General features: G+C 43.6%; 2 protein-coding genes across 2 annotated transcripts; both read right to left on the bottom strand.

The window, feature by feature from the left end:
* Positions 1–432: 432 nt before the first annotated feature.
* On the bottom strand, positions 433–2,784 carry LOC140134776 (chymotrypsin-like elastase family member 3B). The gene is made up of 8 exons (XM_072155382.1): positions 2,633–2,784; positions 2,464–2,552; positions 2,202–2,299; positions 1,573–1,707; positions 1,154–1,290; positions 917–1,059; positions 608–757; positions 433–531 (listed from the first exon to the last, which is right to left on the bottom strand). The coding sequence occupies exons 1-8, from the start codon at positions 2,670–2,672 to the stop codon at positions 514–516; spliced, it is 810 nt and encodes a 269-aa protein (XP_072011483.1). The 5' UTR covers positions 2,673–2,784; the 3' UTR covers positions 433–513.
* Positions 2,785–14,308: 11,524 nt separating this feature from the next.
* LOC140134777 (chymotrypsin-like elastase family member 3B) lies at positions 14,309–17,073 on the bottom strand. The gene is made up of 8 exons (XM_072155384.1): positions 16,916–17,073; positions 16,749–16,837; positions 16,412–16,509; positions 15,488–15,622; positions 15,078–15,214; positions 14,841–14,983; positions 14,520–14,669; positions 14,309–14,443 (listed from the first exon to the last, which is right to left on the bottom strand). Exons 1-8 carry the CDS (start codon positions 16,953–16,955, stop codon positions 14,426–14,428), a joined length of 810 nt encoding a protein of 269 aa, XP_072011485.1. The 5' UTR covers positions 16,956–17,073; the 3' UTR covers positions 14,309–14,425.
* Between the last annotated feature and the right edge of the window lie 1,887 nt (positions 17,074–18,960).

Below are 18,960 nucleotides of genomic sequence, written 5' to 3' on the forward strand. Positions count from 1 at the left end.
AGAGGCTAGGCTGTTTATTATTTTTGTTCCTGTAAATGTTTTAAAGCTGAATAAAGCCGTTTTCTTTTGGATTGCTACAAGCTCCTACATTACTGTTTTTGGTGCTCAGCAGCACAAAAGTTGCCTGTGAGGTCCAGAAGCTTCTACCTTTGATGCTAAGTTACCCCCAAACCCTACAGAGGATAACGAAAATATGCTCCGGCACCAGCTCACCCTGAGCTGGTGCTTGGTATTTGAAGCTTACACCTACCTTTTCATGTGGTAGGTTTCCTTTAATGAAACATGAGGACATTCTCCACTCTATGGAGATGATCTATTAGCTCTCCTGTAATACTCCTTTATTTGTTATTGTAGCACAAAAACATTAAAGAGAAAAAAGGCAGATGACAATTTGTCTTTTTGAAAATTTATTTTATTTTTAGTGAGTTTATAGTGTATGATCAGGCATGCTGGGGTCTTGTGTAGCCGTTCTCATACATCATGATGTCGGGCGTCCAGGTGCATCGCTGTCGCTCAGTTGTTGGTGATTATCTGGAAATATAAGAATTGTCAGTGCACTAGATGTCTCTGCCCCTCCCAGTGCCATATTATAATGGGATGCGCTCACCTCGTCCATCCAGTCATGGTAAAGTGACACGCGGGTGAATACGGTGGGTTTCTTTGGGGTGTTGCATATCATAGACCCAAAGCTGACGATCCCATCAATGTACCAGCGGCCGCTTGCATCCTGGCAGTTCAGGGGTCCCCCGGAGTCACTCTGGTCACAAACAGAACAGGGGGTCAACACTCATTATCTGGTCAAATGTTAACATAATGTAAACACAATTAAAATGTGAATTTAAGTTTGTATGTGGCTTCAGCTTTACTGGGGTCTACAGTGGTTGAAAGAGAGGGCCTCACCCATCACATCACTTACACTGCAGCTGGACTGACCGTTTCCTCCGGCACAGATCAGAGACTCATGCACGGTGTTTCCCCACCAGTCAGGCTGGGTGCACTGTTCGTGGTCCACGATGGGCAGCATTGCTTGCTGTAGGATCAAGGACTGAGGGCCACTGCCTGCACAGGACACATAATACAGGAAAGGGTTGATTACATACAGGACACTCTTATACATGATCTATATGTATCGCTGCCACCTCCGATCACTTACTGTAAAGGAGTCCCCAGCCAGGTCCATAACACTCCTGGCCCCCATAGACAAGTCGTTCTCGGGCCGGCAGGCAGCCCAACTGGACCACGTCATTCAGTTCTGCTGCTTGTGGCAATTTGATCAGTGCAATATCATAACTGAAAGAAACAAAAGATATATAAGGATCCTGTCCACCAACCATTCTACCCCCACAGATGATGGGATCAAAGTAAGTGGTAAGAGGGGTAAGAGGCCTTTCAATTAGGTAGATTGATAGGGGGCCCATTCTTATTATCAGGTGACCCTCGTAGTTGGGTCCCCACTGATCAACATGTTATTTCCCATCCTGTAGACAGGGGATTACTATGAATCTTAGATCATTTTGTGCACATACTCCGGGGTCAGTGGAGCCTTCTCAGATTATGGAGGACATGACTTACCCGCACGTCGGGCATTCATCATTCCAGTTGGGGTGGACAAAGATGTCTTTATTATTAATGGGGAAGTATTGCTCAGTGCCTTCCTCCACGCTGCGGTCGTGTTCCCCCAGAATTACGCGATAGGTGTTTTCATACCTGTAACCACAAGACAAAATCATTGTAAGTCCTGCACCCATATACACACTGCCCCCTGCTGTAGGGTCAAATACAGCAATCAATGATAATACTGCCCTCTGTATAGCAATGTTCAACCATCATACTGCCCCTTCTGTATTTTGGGGTGATCTACAGCATTCCATGATACTGCCCTCCACAATATTATATATGGTCTTGTACAACAATGCTTAAAGACCGCACTGCCCCTTGGTGTATTATTTGGTATCATACAGCAATTTTGAGTAGTCATATTGCCCCCTGCTGTATTATGCTGTGTTTGGCAAATTTCCACTTGTTTTACAACTTTTTTGATATTACAGAGTCATGTAAAATAATGTCTGGCAGTCATACTGTTGATCGGTATATTTGAGGACCATATGCATCAATGTTTAGTGATCTTACTGAATCTTCTACTTACTGCACATAAGAACACAAACCCAATTCTGCCCATAAGAAAGATGCAAATAACTTACCGGATGCAATGAGCTGCAGTCAGGACCCACTGCGGGGTGATAAGGCTGCCACCACAGGTATGGAAGTAGCCACCCGAGTACTTATACTGCAGAGATGCCTGGAAGACAGGAATAGGGATTATGTGGTAGATGGTAGGTGGGCACAGAGATGTCCTACTGATCCTGAGTTATCATGGCTTATCATGCTCCTGTCACATCCAAAGCTGCAAACACAATCCTGTCAGTTGCTTTCACTGTAATGGCAGCACTTCCCATAACTTACCATCCAGGGCCAGCTGTGCGGAGCTGCATCAATTCCATTTACAACTCGAGAGAGGGGCCGGTAGGTGGGCACCCCACAGCCATGGGTGGCTGCAGAAACAAAAGGCAACAATAAGTGAAAAAAAAAGCAATATAGCAAATATAATAAAGACGTTATTAGGAAAACTTACCTCCGGCAGCCAGCAGCACAGTTACCAGAAGACTCAGCATCTCAGAAGAGAGAGGTCAGGGGCTGCGACCTCTATATACCTGTCTGACATCACCAGACTCCTCCACCTGGTGCGGGGGATACAGCGCTATCAGCAGTCACCCCCGCCAAGACTAATACAAGCACCTGCAATCTTCATCCAGAAATTCTGACATCATGGCAAAAAGGTAAAATTCCCAACACACACACAACACATGATTGTCTTGGCGGGGGTGACTGCTGATAGCGCTGTAAGGTTCTGTTCTTACTATAAATAACCATTTTACTATTTATAGCATTGTACATCATTGTAATTATATACAGGAGATCCCCAGGTTATACCAGCTGTTCATATATCATTATATACAGGAGATCTCCAGGTTATACCGGCTGTACATATATCATTATATACAGGAGATCACCAGGTTATACCGGCTGTACATATATCATTATATACAGGAGATCCCCAGGTTATACCAGCTGTACATATATCATTATATACAGGAGATCCCCAGGTTATACCAGCTGTACATATATCATTATATACAGGAGATCCCCAGGTTATACCAACTGTACATATATCACTATATACAGGAGATCCCCAGGTTATACCGGCTGTACATATATCATTATATACAGGAGATTCCCAGGTTATACCGGCTGTACATATATCATTATATACAGGAGATCCCCAGGTTATACCAGCTGTACATATATCATTATATACAGGAGATCCCCAGGTTATACCGGCTGTACATATATCATTATATAACAGAAGATAATAATTAATTAGCAATAGTGATTGGCAGGCTGACTCCCTATAAGTTACCCCTATGGCACACAGAAAAAAGTTGTGCTGCATCCAGACTCAAGAAAATGGAAATTTCGATAAGCAAATTTCTGCTTTCCTAGTTGTCGATCGGCAGCACATACATGGGATTTAAAAGTGAGTACTTAGTGGGCGAGTCCTGAGGTTTCTGTCCAGTCCCCTTCTTTGGCACCGCTTTGCCAAAAGCTGAGTCCTCTGAAGCAGAGATGTCCATTTTTTAGTGCTTCCCAAAGGTGGATGAAGAGGCCACTTTACATAGGATCCTTACCAGCATGGGAATAACAGATCCCGATGTTATGTTCAATCTACCTGGACCCTTGAAACTGCATAATGGGGAAGGAATGTGGCATCTGACCTTCTTAAAGGACAGGTTGCCTCTAACATTGATGCTATGCAACACCCCTGCCAACGTATAGGCTGGCTGGTAGTTGCGAATAGCGCCCTCTCCAGGTTTCTAGCACTGGGAGATTATGTAAGAGCAGCTGTAGCCTCTCCCTGGACAGGCAATAGTGAAATGGGTGTAAGATGTTATCCAATTATGTGGCTGTATTGTAAACTGGAGTGTGATTGGAGAGGTGCTACCACCTGACCAGGGAGACTATAAAACCCCTCCCAGGAACTGAGTCAGGAGACTAATCCAGAGCTGCAGCTTCCACAGTTTGGACACAGCTCCACCCCAATTCTCCCAGCCTGCATCTACTACCAGGCTGGTGCTTTATTCCTGAGGACCACTCTCCACGACCACTCCAGTAATCCAGATCTGCTATTTGACCATTTTGGCTCGTAACCTGTTGTTCAATAAAGAACCGTGAGTTGATTTGCACAATATTGCCTCCGTCTGATCCCTGGATACGGCTGTCCACCACCACGGGCTCCCCCATCCATTACACAGGGACCTATCTTACAGATAATGAGGGATTGCCCCAGGGAGAACCATTACATCAGCCTCCACCTCGATATTTCTTGCACACACCACCTGCTGGAGACCTACCAGGCTGTAGGACAGCCCTCCGGTCCCCAAATAAAGCACCGTGACCACAGCGTGCCTAGGCTGCAACCGCCAGCCACTCCGGCATTCTGGGTCCCGGCTGCCTCCAGGCTCGAAGAAAAGGCCAGGCCCCGGTGGGGGATGTTGCAGCTACTTTAAACTGGGAGGTAGTAAACATTACTCATTTAACTCCACATTAAGGCAGTTTAGTAAAGATACATAATCCTACCCGTAACATTAACCCCATAAACCATTAATAACTAAACATAACTAAGAAATGATAACACAAGACTTCCTGTTGGGCAGAAAATGTCACAACTATTTATTGCTGATAAACTCAATTATTATTATTTTAATATTCTCAAAATCAACTGCAATCTCTGTTCTGTTAAAGTCGCCCATGCACCGCAGATAATAAGTATGAATAACTGGCTTTCTAGAAATTCACAATTATTACCTGCAGAGTCTCTAGGGAAGCTGCTTCCTCTGGAGATGTACTGAGGCTGCACAGCACACCAACAGCCCCTCCCACAGCTCCTGCACAGCGTCTGTGTGCTGGGCCCCGAGCCTCCCCCTCCCTTCTCTGATGCCAGTGACCTGTGCTGTAGTCGTAGGAAAGGGAAAGAGCAGCCAAGCATTGAAATCAACAGGACAGGGATTAGACAACACTGGAAGGACCTCACCGGGGCTGCAGTTTTAGTATCATAGTATATAAGGCTGGAAGGAGACGCAAGTCCATCAAGTCCAACCTTCAAGAATTAAATAAATGTTTTATCCCCATAACCCGTGATATTTTTTCTCTCCAGAAAGTCATCCAGGCCTCTCTTGAACATGTACATAGAGTCGGCCATAACAACCTCCTGCGGCAGAGAGTTCCATAGTCTCACTGCTCTTACAGTAAAGAACCTTTGTCTATGGTGATGGTAGAATCGCCTCTCCTCTAGGCGTAGAGGATGCCCCCTTGTCCTGGTCACAGGCCTAGGTATAAAAAGATCTTTGGAGAGATCCTTGTACTGTCCGTTCAGGTATTTGTACATTGTAATGAGGTCTCCCCTCAGTCGTCTTTTTTCTAAACTGAATAATCCCAAATTTTGTAATCTGTCATTGTATTCTAGTCCCCCCATTCCCCTAATAATCCTGGTTGCTCTCCTCTGCACCCGTTCCAGCTCTACTATATCCTTTTTATATACTGGTGCCCAAAACTGTACACAATATTCCATGTGTGGTCTGACCAGGGATTTGTATAAGGGCAGAACTATGTCTTTATCATGAGAATCTATTCCTCTCTTGATACATCCCATAATTTTATTTGCTTTAGCAGCCGCCGCCTGGCTCTGGTCACTAAAATTAAGTTTACCATCCACCAATACGCCCAAGTCCTTTTCAGCTTCAGTTTTACTAAGTAATTGACCGTTTAGAACATAATTATACTTTTTGTTTCCATGGCCCAAGTGCATACTTTACATTTATCTACATTAAACCTCATCAACCATTTCTCTGCCCATCCCTCAAGCTTCCACAAATCCCTCTGTAATGCTAAACTATCGACCTCAGTATTTATTACTTTACACAGCTTAGTATCATCTGCAAATATTGAAACTTGACTGTGTAAACCCACTACAAGGTCATTAATAAAAATATTAAAAAGAAGTGGCCCCAATACTGACCCCTGTGGCACTCCACTGGTAACATCAACCCAATCTGAGAATGTGCCATTAATGACCACCCTCTGTTTTCTATCACTAAGCCAATTACTTACCCAGATACACAGATTTTCTCCTATTCCCAGCAGTCTCATTTTATATACCAACCTTTTATGTGGCACGGTGTCAAATGCCTTTGAAAAGTCCAGATATACAACATCCACAGCGTCCCCCAGATCCAGTCTTGAACTTACCTCCTCGTAGAAACCAATCAGATTAGTCTGACAGGACCGATCTCTCATAAACCCATGCTGACGCTGGGTTATAAGGTTGTGCACAGTGAGATACTCCAGGATAGCATCTCTAATAAACCCCTCAAATATTTTCCCCACCACAGCAGTTAGACTTACGGGTCTGTAGTTTCCAGGATCGCTATTTGATCCTTTTTTGTATATTGGTACCACATTTGCTATGCGCCATTCCTGTGGAACATAACCAGTCCTCAGTGAATCTTCAAATATTAAAAATAACGGTCTGTCTATCACCGTACATAATTCATGCAGAACCCAGGGGTGTATGCCATCTGGCCCAGGTGATTTATCTATCTTAGTGGTTGCGAGGCGGCGCCGTACCTCTTCCTGGGTTAAACTGTTGACATTATAAAAAGAATTAACATTATTCCTCATTGTGTCTTCCACCAGGGGATTTTCCTGGGTAAAGACAGTTGAGAAGGCGACATTCAGTAGATTGGCCCTTTCCTCATCTCCTTCCACCATGACCCCCATGTTATTTCTAAGGGGACCCACACTCTCTGTTTTTAGTTTCTTATCATTTATATACTTGAAAAATAATTTGGGATTATTTTTGCTCTCCCTGGCAATATTTCTTTCAGTCTCTATTTTTGCGGCCTTTATCTGTTTTTTACAGGATTTATTTTTCTCTCTATAATCCTGTAATGCCTCATCGCTACCTTCACGTTTTAGCACCTTAAACGCTTTCTCTTTCTCGCTTATTGCTTTCCTTACAAGACTAGTTAGCCACATAGGCTTTTTCTTGTTCCTTTTATGCTTTTTCCCATAAGGTATGTGTTTCTCACAGGACTTTTTCAGAATATATGAGAAAAAGTCCCATTTTTGGGGGGGGCTTTTGTCTTTGAGAGCATTATCCCAGTCTATGCCTTTTAGGTCTTCCCTTAGTTGATGAAAATTTGCCCTCCTGAAGTTTAGAGTGTTGGTTGCCCCTTCACTAACGTGCTTAGTAAAGTGTAATACAAAATCAATGATATTATGATCACTATTCCCCAGGTTCCCCCCAACCTGTAGTTTTGATACCCTATCAGGTCTGTTGGTAAGGATAAGGTCCAGCAGTGCCCCCCCCTCTTGTTGGCTCCAGGACTAGTTGCGACAGGTAATTGTCTTTTGTTGTTGACAAGAACCTGCTACCTTTGAAGGACCTGCATGTTTCTGCCCCCCAGTCGATATCTGGGTAATTGAAGTCCCCCATGATAAGCACTTCACCTTGCTTTGAAGCCGCATCCATTTCACTTATCAGCATTTCCACTGCTGCCTCCATTATATTTGGAGCCTTATAACAAACCCCTAGTAATATTTTATTTTTATTTTTCCCTCCTCTTATCTCCACCCATAGGGACTCCACATTTGCGTTACTGATGTCATCTCGCAGGACGGGTTTGAGGCAAGAATTCACATATAAACAAACCCCTCCACCTTTTTTATTTATACGATCCTTTCTAAAAAGACTATAACCATCTATAGTAACAGCCCAGTCATAGCTACTGTCCAGCCATGTCTCGCTGATACCCACTATATCATATTTCCGTTCCAACATCAAGAGTTCCAGTTCCTCCATTTTGTTTGTGAGGCTTCTGGCATTTGTGTACATGCACTTTATATGGTTTTCCCTGTCCGTATTCCTTTTGTCCTTATTCCCCAATCTCATTCCAGCCCCCCTTCCCCGTCCTCCCCCATGGACTATGGCTCTTCCCAGCTCTCTATGTACACCGTCTATTTGCCCTGCACAGGTGTAGTTGCCCTCCCCCCAGGTCTCTAGTTTAAACACTCCTCCAACCTTCTAGCCATTTTTTCCCCTAAAACAGCGGCCCCCTCCCCATTGAGGTGCAGCCCATCCCTACTGTAGAGCCTGTAGCCCACAGAAAAGTCAGCCCAGTTATCCATGAACCCAAACCCCTCCTTTCTACACCAACCTTTGAGCCACTTATTTACCTCCTTGATCTCCCGCTGCCTTTCTGGTGTGGCACGTGGTACAGGCAGTATTTCGGAGAAAATTACCTTTGAGGTCCTTGCCCTGAGCTTATGGCCTAAATCTCTGAAATCATTTTTAAGGACCTTCCACCTACCTCTTACTTTGTCATTAGTGCCAATGTGGACCATGACCGCTGGTTCCTCACCAGCCCCTCCCAGTAATCCATCAACCCGATCCGCAACATGCCGAACCCGAGCACCCGGCAAACAACACACTGTTCGGTATGCACGGTCTTTGTGACAGATTGCCCTGTGTGTTCCCCTAATAATCGAATCTCCCACTACCAGCACCTGTCTGACTTTGCCTTTGCTCCCATTACCCTTCTTACTGGAGCACACATTCCCCTGGTTGCTAGCGGCCACATCTTTCTGCAGCATTGCTACCCCAGAGCTGATATCCCCCTCATCCTCCAGCCTGGCAAACTTATTGGGGTGCACCAGATCAGGACTAGACTCTCTACAACTCTTCCCTCTACCCCGCCTTCTACATGTTACCCAACTAGCTGCCCCCTCACTCTGCACCTCCATACTTCCCTCCCCACAACCATCTTCCCCAGAGAGTTTGTGCTCCAGGAGCAGCAAACTTCGTTCCATATTATCAATTGCCCGCAGCCTTGAAACTTGCTCATTTAGATCCAGAATCTGGGCTTCCAGATGAGCAATTTTCACACACCCCACACAGCAGTATTCCCCCTCGAACGGCTGTTCAAGGAAAGCATACATGGCACAGGATGTACACCGTGTAGCAATGCCACTTATGGAGTCCATTGTTCTAATGGGGATTACAATAGAATTATGCACAGAAAGAAGAATTTACAGTCAAAGTAACACAGAACACAGCAGTTACCTGCTAAAGCCCCTCAAACTTAAGTCCCTTAAACGTAAGTCACACTTAAGACACTGCACACACTTCAGATCAATGCACACTCGCTGCCAAGCTCATACACTCGCTTTGCTAATGCTTTTTTTAAAAGTTATCTGCCACAAAAATCTGCAGAGCTCACTGCACAAGATCTGGCTGCAGTTTTGGTTTTAAGTCTCCGGGCTAGCCCTGTGTGCCAGGCAGTAGGCTTGAGGTACTAGAAGTTCCTGGGATTAAAGGCTGTGGCAGCACTGAAGGTGTCCTGCACACTCTCTCTCTTGACCCTGCTGAGACAGACAGACAGACTGACTCCAAGATGGAGTCACTCACTCTGACTAGACTGAACCATGTGGCCAGACCATATGCTCTCATCCAGCAGGGGTTTTTATACTCCCCCTGGTCAGGGGGTAGCACCTCTCCATTCACCTTCCAGCTTGCATAACAGACAGATCATTGGATAATTACATACACCAGTTGTATGTTGCCTCGCCAGGCAGTACCTACAACTGCAATTACACTATATTCCAAGTTCTAGAAACATCCTACAGGGTTCATGACTCACCCTAACAGCTCCTGACCTGGAGAGGGAGCTATTCGCAACTACCAGCCTGCCTATGCATTGGCAGGGGTGTTGTACTTCTTTCCTCAAAGGTCTCCTGTGCTATAATAAGCTCTTGGGCGAGGTAGGGATCTCCTGTATGACAGTAAATTCTGGGGAGGGATTTCCATCAATATTTCCTGCTCTGGGGGTCTCCCTTATTATACGTCTGCTAATATTGGTGCCTGTATTTATTTGGGGGACTCCATTTTTTATTATGTGCTTCAGACAATTTCCATAATCATTATTAATGTCTGGTATGAGCACTGTATCTGTAGTCATCTCTGGGGTCTATTAGTTATTGTACAAATGTAATATTATGCAGTTTTGGTTTCTGGGGTGGCATTTGTGTTACACTGTGTTTTTTGGCACATCTAGGATGCAGGTACCTAGTGCAGACCCCTGATGCTGAGCAGTATGACAATGCAGCCCTCCGACCAATAAAGGTTGTGCAACCCTGGTCTAAAGGATTGGACTGTCTGCAGATAGCATAACCTCATTTTTTCCTCGCCAGATGATTCCTTTCCCAGGACAGGTACGAAAATATCTTCAATCGAGGCCAACTGTGAGGGCACTTTGTGAAAAAAACTGGCATCGTACCCAGTATTAGGAAATTGTCCAAAAAACAGGCAAAAGAGAATGTCTGGATTTCACTTTTGCAGGCAGAGCAGATGACCACCAGGAAAACAGTCTTCCAGCAGAGAATATGTCATTTGATGTATATAATTGGTTCAAAAAGTTTTTGGGTAAAATACTTCAAAACAATAGCTGATTACCGACAATAGCTGATAACTGGGGGTTTCAGTTCTAAAGAACCTTGATAAGAAGATTTTCAGAAAATCTCCTCCAAAATTATTTTACAACAAATTTTACTAATTTTTATGTGTACGAGCAGTACCTTTCATATTTATATTTGTTCCTCCATGTTTTTATGCATTTATATAATATTTATTTTATTAGTGTCAATATTTACACCAACATTATATATTTTAATTAATCTATTGATGTGTAATACTCTAGCGATTTGTCATCTGCAATGGTCTATGTGATGTATTGTTTTATAATCCTGTACAAAAACGGGGATCTCACCCTAACCTTGACCCCCGGTAATTCACGTGACCCCATATACGTACTTCCGGGTTCCCGGTCAAAGGATCAGATATAATGAGTTCAGTGTTCATTATGTTTTATGCCTGATGAAAGCCCTAGTCCAGGGCTGAAACGCGTCGCATCTCAAGTTGTATCAATAAAGCGGTATCCTTTTAAAACCACTGGACCCCCGCGTGGAATCCATACGTAGCGCCATCATAACCTCGCTTTCGGGCAACAAAGGATATTCATTCACCGTTCCTGGATCCTGGTCCATCAGTGAACGTGGAGTTTCGAGGTCGGCAGCTATGTCCTTCTACTTGCTCATTTCATCTAAACTAAGGTGAGAGTCGCTCCTTTTACTCTTACCATTGAACCTAACTTTATCACACGATTGTTGCGCCTTCTTTCTTCTTGTTTTCTTTCTTGGGCACTGGGGATTCTTTCCCCACCACCTTGATCCCAGGTCAACCTAGCAATTAGTAATAACTATACAGGCTGTTCTCTATTTAAGAACACCCAACTTACAGACGACCCCTAGTTACAAACAGACCTCTGGATGTTGGTAAGTTACTGTACTTTAGTCCTAGTCTACAATAAACAGTGATAACAGTTATTAAAGGTGTCTATAATGAAGCTTTATTGTTAATTCTGGTTCTAATGACAATCCAACATTTTTAAAATCCAATTGTCACAGAGACCAAAAAATTTGGCTGGGGTTACAATGATAAAATATACAGTTCCGACTTACATACAAATTCATCTTAAGAACAAACCTATAGAACCTATCTTGTATGTAACCCGGGAACTGCCTGTACCTAAATATTTAAAAACGAAATCAACTTTAGGTCCCTCAAGGACAGTTTCTTGAGGTTTGCCAAGAGTTTCTGCTCTGGAGCAGACCATGTCCTCTGGACCCAAAGATCGCCTACATGGGCACCCCAGCCCCAGTTTTAAGCATCGGTTGTCAGAACTATAGGATTTGTGTACCGAAAAGATTTCCTTTTGAAGGTGTTTTTAGACCAGCAGACAAAGCCATGTATGCTGAAACATACGTGGGGGAGGTGACCTGCAGCTTCAGTAAGAAGTGATATTTAAACAGTAAAGATAATTTTTAACCCCTTTACAATTTTACTCAGTTTTATTGCTGTTTCAGCTCCTATCACTCAGTGATGGTCAGTGTAAAATCCCACTCTCTAGGCAGATATATAATGATCCCTCCAGTACTATGAGATGATGTGTGCTGACAATGTGCTTGGATTTTTAATGTACAGGGTTTATCTACACTTTCATTTACTTTCTAAAAATTGTTTTAGTATCTGACACATAGAGAGAGAGAGATGAGATGCATCAGAGATGATGAGATCCATGAGATGCCTATTACACACAATGACACAGTCAGCTCTCCTACATCTCTGCTCTACTACTATAAGATCTGATGTGCCTCCCTCCCCGGATAAAGAACTTATCTGCCTGTAGCTTGTTGCTCTCCTCTTGCTGCTGCTGCTGATGTTTGCCGGCAGGAAGTGAGTGTGTATCAGTGTGAGCTCGTCCTGGACTGCAGGGAGAAAGAAGAGCTCACACAAGATGGCTGCCGACCCTAAAGTCACAAGATGCAGGGTCAAAAACCAGAGGCAACTGAAATTGCGTACACCAGGACTGATAGAAAAAGATTGGAATTATATCTGTTTAATGCAAAGTCTTTTTGTTAATAACAGTGAATGGATTATTTTGTTATCCTGAGTGAAACTTGTCTTTGTGGGAATATTATTAAAGTTATTATATTGTACAGATTATTGTAGAGTTTAGCCTTTTAAGTCAGGTCACAGACATTTTACTGAGAGTAACTTGATGGTTGGTCTTTCCCTATGGGTATATATATATATATATATATATGAAGTTATTACTGCACTTGCACTTTATCTATATGAATTTAACTTTTGCTGCCTCTTGCCACTTTTGTGTCAGGGAACACCTGAATGTAGCATCCAAAACATGTTAATGTCATGTTCTATGATTTTTTTGTTGTTGTTGTTTAATACAGTAAATTGGATTATCTGATGATCTGGTGATTTCCGTTGCTTCTTTGGTTCTTTTACCACCAGATGAGTTCTTGTATATCTTACACTGGAACAGTCATGGATTTCTCTAGAGATTGTAGGCTTCTCGACCAATGCAACAGTATTGATGACGGTAGCTTCTAAGGTAGAAATGAACATTCCCAAAATTGATATGACCTACTGGATCCTTAGATGAAGGATCAGACATCTGACTGCCCTTCTCAGAATAATGACTGTAATGAAGCCCAAGAACTTTTGGCAGGTAGAAGGGAACAAAAGTGAATTCTCTCTGTTAAGTAAAAACCCATAATAACTAGCACTAAGTTTTTCTTCATCAAGTTCTGTCTTTCGGAAAACAGAAGCCAGTCGTCCAACTACTGTACGACATGAATTCCCTGGATTAGGAGAAAAGCAGCCCCTTCACTCCCAGTAACCTAGCAGATTATCATCCTTGGATGAAGGATCAGACACAGTAGTGGATTAAGTCTCCCATGGGCACTGGGCTGTTCACATGAGTAGGGACCCCCCCGACATCCAAACATGTGTCCCGAGGCCTGATCTCCTCTGCCAAACAATACCCCTGCAGCCTGTACTGGCCCCCCTTTAATGAAATGTCCACAGCAGAGCCCCTTTTACAGAAATGACCACAGTAGAGTCACTGTTTAATGAAATGGCCACTGCAGAGCCCCCCTTTTATCAAATGGACACTTCAGAGCCCCCCTTTAATCAAATGGCCACTTCAGAGCCCCCCTTTAATCAAATGGCCACTGCAGAGCCCTCCCCCATAAATGAAATTGTACAGCAGAGCCTCCCTTTCATGAAATGGTGACAGCAAGGTCCCCCCCTTTAATAAAATGTTCACAGCAGAGCCCCTCCATTCACAGAAATGTTCACAGCAAAAACCCCTATGAAAATAAAACGCTGTACTTACCTCTGGCTTCTTCCCCCCGCAGCTTCGTCCTCTCTTCTTCCGGCCTGCACGCGAAACTATAAAATCACACATCTGCAACTCCAACATGTCCTAGTGTATGCACGCGGGCTGGAAGAGGAGAAGACGTAGCAGTGGAAAGAAGAAGCCAGAGATCTTCATATAGGGCCCGTGTATGGTCAGGCGTGGGTCCCTCAGAAGCCGAAGGCCCCAGGCACCCGCCCATACTGCCTTTTTGAAGATCCACCATTGATCAGACATCTAAATACCCTCCTCAGATTAATAACTCTGATGATAAAGAGAGGGTCATTTTGGTGGAGTTCATAATGAACCCCTAGAACTTCTGGAAGGCAGAAGGGACCAAAGAGGACTTCTAAAAATTAATAAAAAATGTTTAATTTTTAAAGTGTGTTTTTGTGTAGGGTCAGGCATGTTGGGGTCTTGTGTAGCCGTTCTCATACATCATGATGTCGGGCGTCCAGGTGCATCGCTGTCGCTCAGTTGTTGGTGATTATCTGGAAATATAAGAATTGTCAGTGCACTAGATGTCTCTGCCCCTCCCAGTGCCATATTATAATGGGATGCACTCACCTCGTCCATCCAGTCATGGAAAAGAGAAACACGGGTGAATATGGTGGGTTTCTTTAGGGTATTGCATATAGCAGTCCCAAAACTGACGATCCCATCAATGTACCAGCGGCCGCTTGCATCCTGACAGTTCAGGGGTCCCCCGGAGTCGCTCTGATCACAAACAGAAGAGGGGGTCAACACTCATTATCTGGCCAAAGGTTATAATGTAAAGAAAATTCAAGAGTAAATTCAAGTGTGAATGTGGCCTCAGCTTACCTGGGGTCAACAATGGTTGAAAGAGTTGGCCATTTATCAACTAATCTCACCCATCACATCACTTACACTGCAGCTGTCCTGACCATATCCTCCGGCACAGATCAGAGACTCGTCCACGGTCTTGCCCCACCAATCGGGCTGGGAACACTGAGCGTGGTCCACGAAGGGCAGCATTGCTTGTTGTAGGATCAAGGCCTGAGGGCCATTATCTGCACAGGACATATAGTACAGGAAAGGGTTAATTACGTACAGGGCACTCTTATACATGATGTATATGTATCGCTGCCACCTCCGATCACTTACTGTAAAGGAGTCCCCAGCCAGGTCCATAACACTCCTGGCCCCCATAGACAAGTCGTTCTCGGGCCGGCAGGCAGCCCAACTGGACCACGTCATTCAGTTCTGCTGCTTGTGGCAATTTGATCAGTGCAATATCATAACTGAAGGACACAAAATATCTATAAGGATCCTGTCCACCAACCATTCTGCCCCCACAGATGATGGGATCAAAGTAAGTGGTAAGAGGCCTTTCCATTAGGTAGATTGATAGGGGGCCCATTCTTGTTATCAGGTGGCCCTCGTAGTTGGGTCTTCACTGATCAACATGTTATTTCCCATCCTGTAGACAGGGGATTACTATGACCGTTAGGACATTTTGTGCACATACTCCGGGGTCAGTGGAGCCTTCTCAGATTATGGAGGACAGGACTTACCCACACGTCAGGCAGAATTCGTTCCAGTTGGGGTGGACAAAGATGTCTTTATTATTAATGGGGAAGTATTGCTCAGTGCCTTCCTCCACGCTGCGGTCGTGTTCCCCCAGAACTATGCGATAGGTGTGTTCATAGCTGTAACCACAAGACATATGGGCACATTTACTAAGGGCTTTGCCCCACACTTTCGTAGGACTATGCACGTTCTTCTAGGCTAAAATGGCTTGCACAGGTATTTAAGAAGTGTCTGAGCCACTATTGTGTCGCACGTGACTCTTTTGTGTCGCTGCTGCGCCGGCCTCCATACAACACAAATTAGGGGGGGTGTGCCAGCGGTCGTTCCGACTGATTCGGAACGAGCACCGTATTTAACTTGCAAATTGTCTTGCATGTCCTATGTTAAAGGTGCATCACAAAAAAAAAGATGGTGAACTCTATCGGGCTAGTGAGGGCAAGTGACAGATTCATGATTTCTTGTGCACAATCTTTTAGTGCATTTTCCGACTTTCTAAGTTAATGTGCCACATAATCATTGTAAATCTTGCACCCACATATACACACTGCCCCCTGCTGTAGGGTCAAGCAATCAATGATAATACTGCCCCCTGCTGATTTATAACGTCTTGTATAGCAATGTTCAAACTTTCTGCTGGACCTTGGAGTATTTTTGTGTGTTGTACAGTAATTATACTGCCATCCACAGTGTTATATGATCATGTACAAAAATCATACTGCCCCTTGGTGTATAATAGGGTATCATACTGCCCCCTACTGTATTATAGTCATGGTCATGTACAACAGTCATACGACCACTTGGTATATTTAAGGAACCACAATGTTTCGTTCTTACTGGATCTTCTACTGTCTGCAAATATGAGCAGCACAAACCCAATTCTGCCCATAAGAAAGATAGAACTAACTTACTGGATGCAATGAGCGGCAGTCAGGACCCACTGCGGGGTGATAAGGCTGCCACCACAGTTATGGACGTAGCCACCCGAGTACTTATATTGCAGAGATGCCTGGAAGACAGGAATGGGGGTTATGTGGTAGATATCCATAGTGTGGCAGGTGCAGAGCCCATCCTGCTGTGTGCCCACAATCCTCACTGCTCTCTCCATGATATGAGAAGTTAAACTTTTTACTTTATCTCCCACTGATCCTGAGTTATCATGGCTTGTCATGCTCCTGTCACATCCAAAGCTGCAAACACAAGTTGTTAGTTGCTTCCAATGTAACGGCAGCACTTCCCATAACTTACCATCCAGGGCCAGCTGTGCGGAGCTGCATCAATTCCATTTACAACTCGAGAGAGGGGCCGGTAGGTGGGCACCCCACAGCCATGGGTGGCTGCAGTAAGAAAAGGCAACAATAAGTGGAAAAAAGTATTACAGCAAACACAAGAAAGACGTTATTAAGAAAATCTACCTCCGGCAGCCAGCAGCACAGTTACCAGAAGACTCAACATCTCAGAAGAGAGAGGTCAGGGGCTGCGACCTCTATATACCTGGCTGACACCATGTGACGCCTCCATATGGTGCGGGGGATACAGCGCTATCAGCAGTCACCCCCGCCAAGACTAATACAAGCACCTGCAATCTTCATCCAGAAATTCTGGCATCATGGCAAAAAGTCCCAACACACACAACACATGATACTATTCTGTTCTTACTATAAATAACTATTTTACTATTTATAGCAATGTACATCATTGTAATTATATACAGGAGATCCCCAGGTTATACCAGCTGTACATATATCATTATATACAGAATATCCCCAGGTTATACCGGCTGTACATATATCATTATATACAGGACATGCCCAGGTTATACCAGCTGTACATATATCATTATATACAGGAGATCCCCAGGTTATACCAGCTGTACATATATCATTATATACAGGAGATCCCCAGGTTATACCAGCTGTATATATATCATTATATACAGGAGATCCCCAGGTTATACCAGCTGTACATATATCATTATACACAGGAGATCCCCAGGTTATACCGGCTGTACATATATCATTATATACAGGAGATCCCCAGGTTATACCAGCTGTACATATATCATTATATACAGGAGATCCCCAGGTTATACCAGCTATACATATATAATTATATACAGGACATCCCCAGGTTATACCAGCTGTACATATATCATTATATACAGGAGGTGTATAACTTATAACAGCTGTACATATATCATTACATACAGGAGAGGCCCAGGTTATACCGGCTGTACATATATCATTATATACAGGAGATCCCCAGGTTATACCAGCTGTACATATATCATTATATACAGGAGATCCCCAGGTTATACCGGCTGTACATATATCATTATATACAGGAGATCCCCAGGTTATACCGGCTGTACATATATCTTATATACAGGAGATCCCCAGGTTATACCGGCTGTACATATATCATTATATACAGGAGATCCCCAGGTTATACCAGCTGTACATATATCATTATATACAGGAGATCCCCAGGTTATACCAGCTGTACATATATCATTATATACAGGAGATCCCCAGGTTATACCAGCTGTACATATATCATTATATACAGGATATCCCCAGGTTATACCAGCTGTACATATATCATTATATACAGGAGATCCCCAGGTTATACCGGCTGTACATATATCATTATATACAGGAGATCCCCAGGTTATACCAGCTGTACATATATCATTATATACAGGAGATCCCCAGGTTATACCAGCTGTACATATATCATTATATACAGGAGATCCCCAGGTTATACCGGCTGTACATATATCATTATATACAGGAGATCCCCAGGTTATACCAGCTGTACATATATCATTATATACAGGAGATCCCCAGGTTATACCGGCTGTACATATATCATTATATACAGGAGATCCCCAGGTTATACCGGCTGTACATATATCATTATATACAGGAGATCCCCAGGTTATACCAGCAGTACATATATCATTATATACAGGAGATCCCCAGGATATACCAGCTGTACATATATCATTATATACAGGAGATCCCCAGGTTATACCGGCTGTACATATATCATTATATACAGGAGATCCCAGGTTATACCAGCTGCACATATATCATTATATACAGGAGATCCCCAGGTTATACCAGCTGTACATATATCATTATATACAGGAGATCCCAGGTTATACCAGCTGTACATATATCATTATATACAGGAGATCCCCAGGTTATACCAGCTGTACATATACCATTATATACAGGAGATCCCCAGGTTATACCAGCTGTACATATATCATTATATACAGGAGATTCCCAGATTATACCAGCTGTACATATATCATTATATACAGGAGATCCCCAGGTTATACCAGCTGTACATATATCATTATATACAGGAGATGTCCAGGTTATACCAGCTGTACATATATCATTATATACAGGAGATGTCCAGGTTATGGCAGCTGTACATATATCATTAT

The sequence above is a fragment of the Engystomops pustulosus genome, chromosome 6 (assembly GCF_040894005.1).
Source record: "Engystomops pustulosus chromosome 6, aEngPut4.maternal, whole genome shotgun sequence".
NCBI lineage: Eukaryota > Metazoa > Chordata > Amphibia > Anura > Leptodactylidae > Engystomops > Engystomops pustulosus.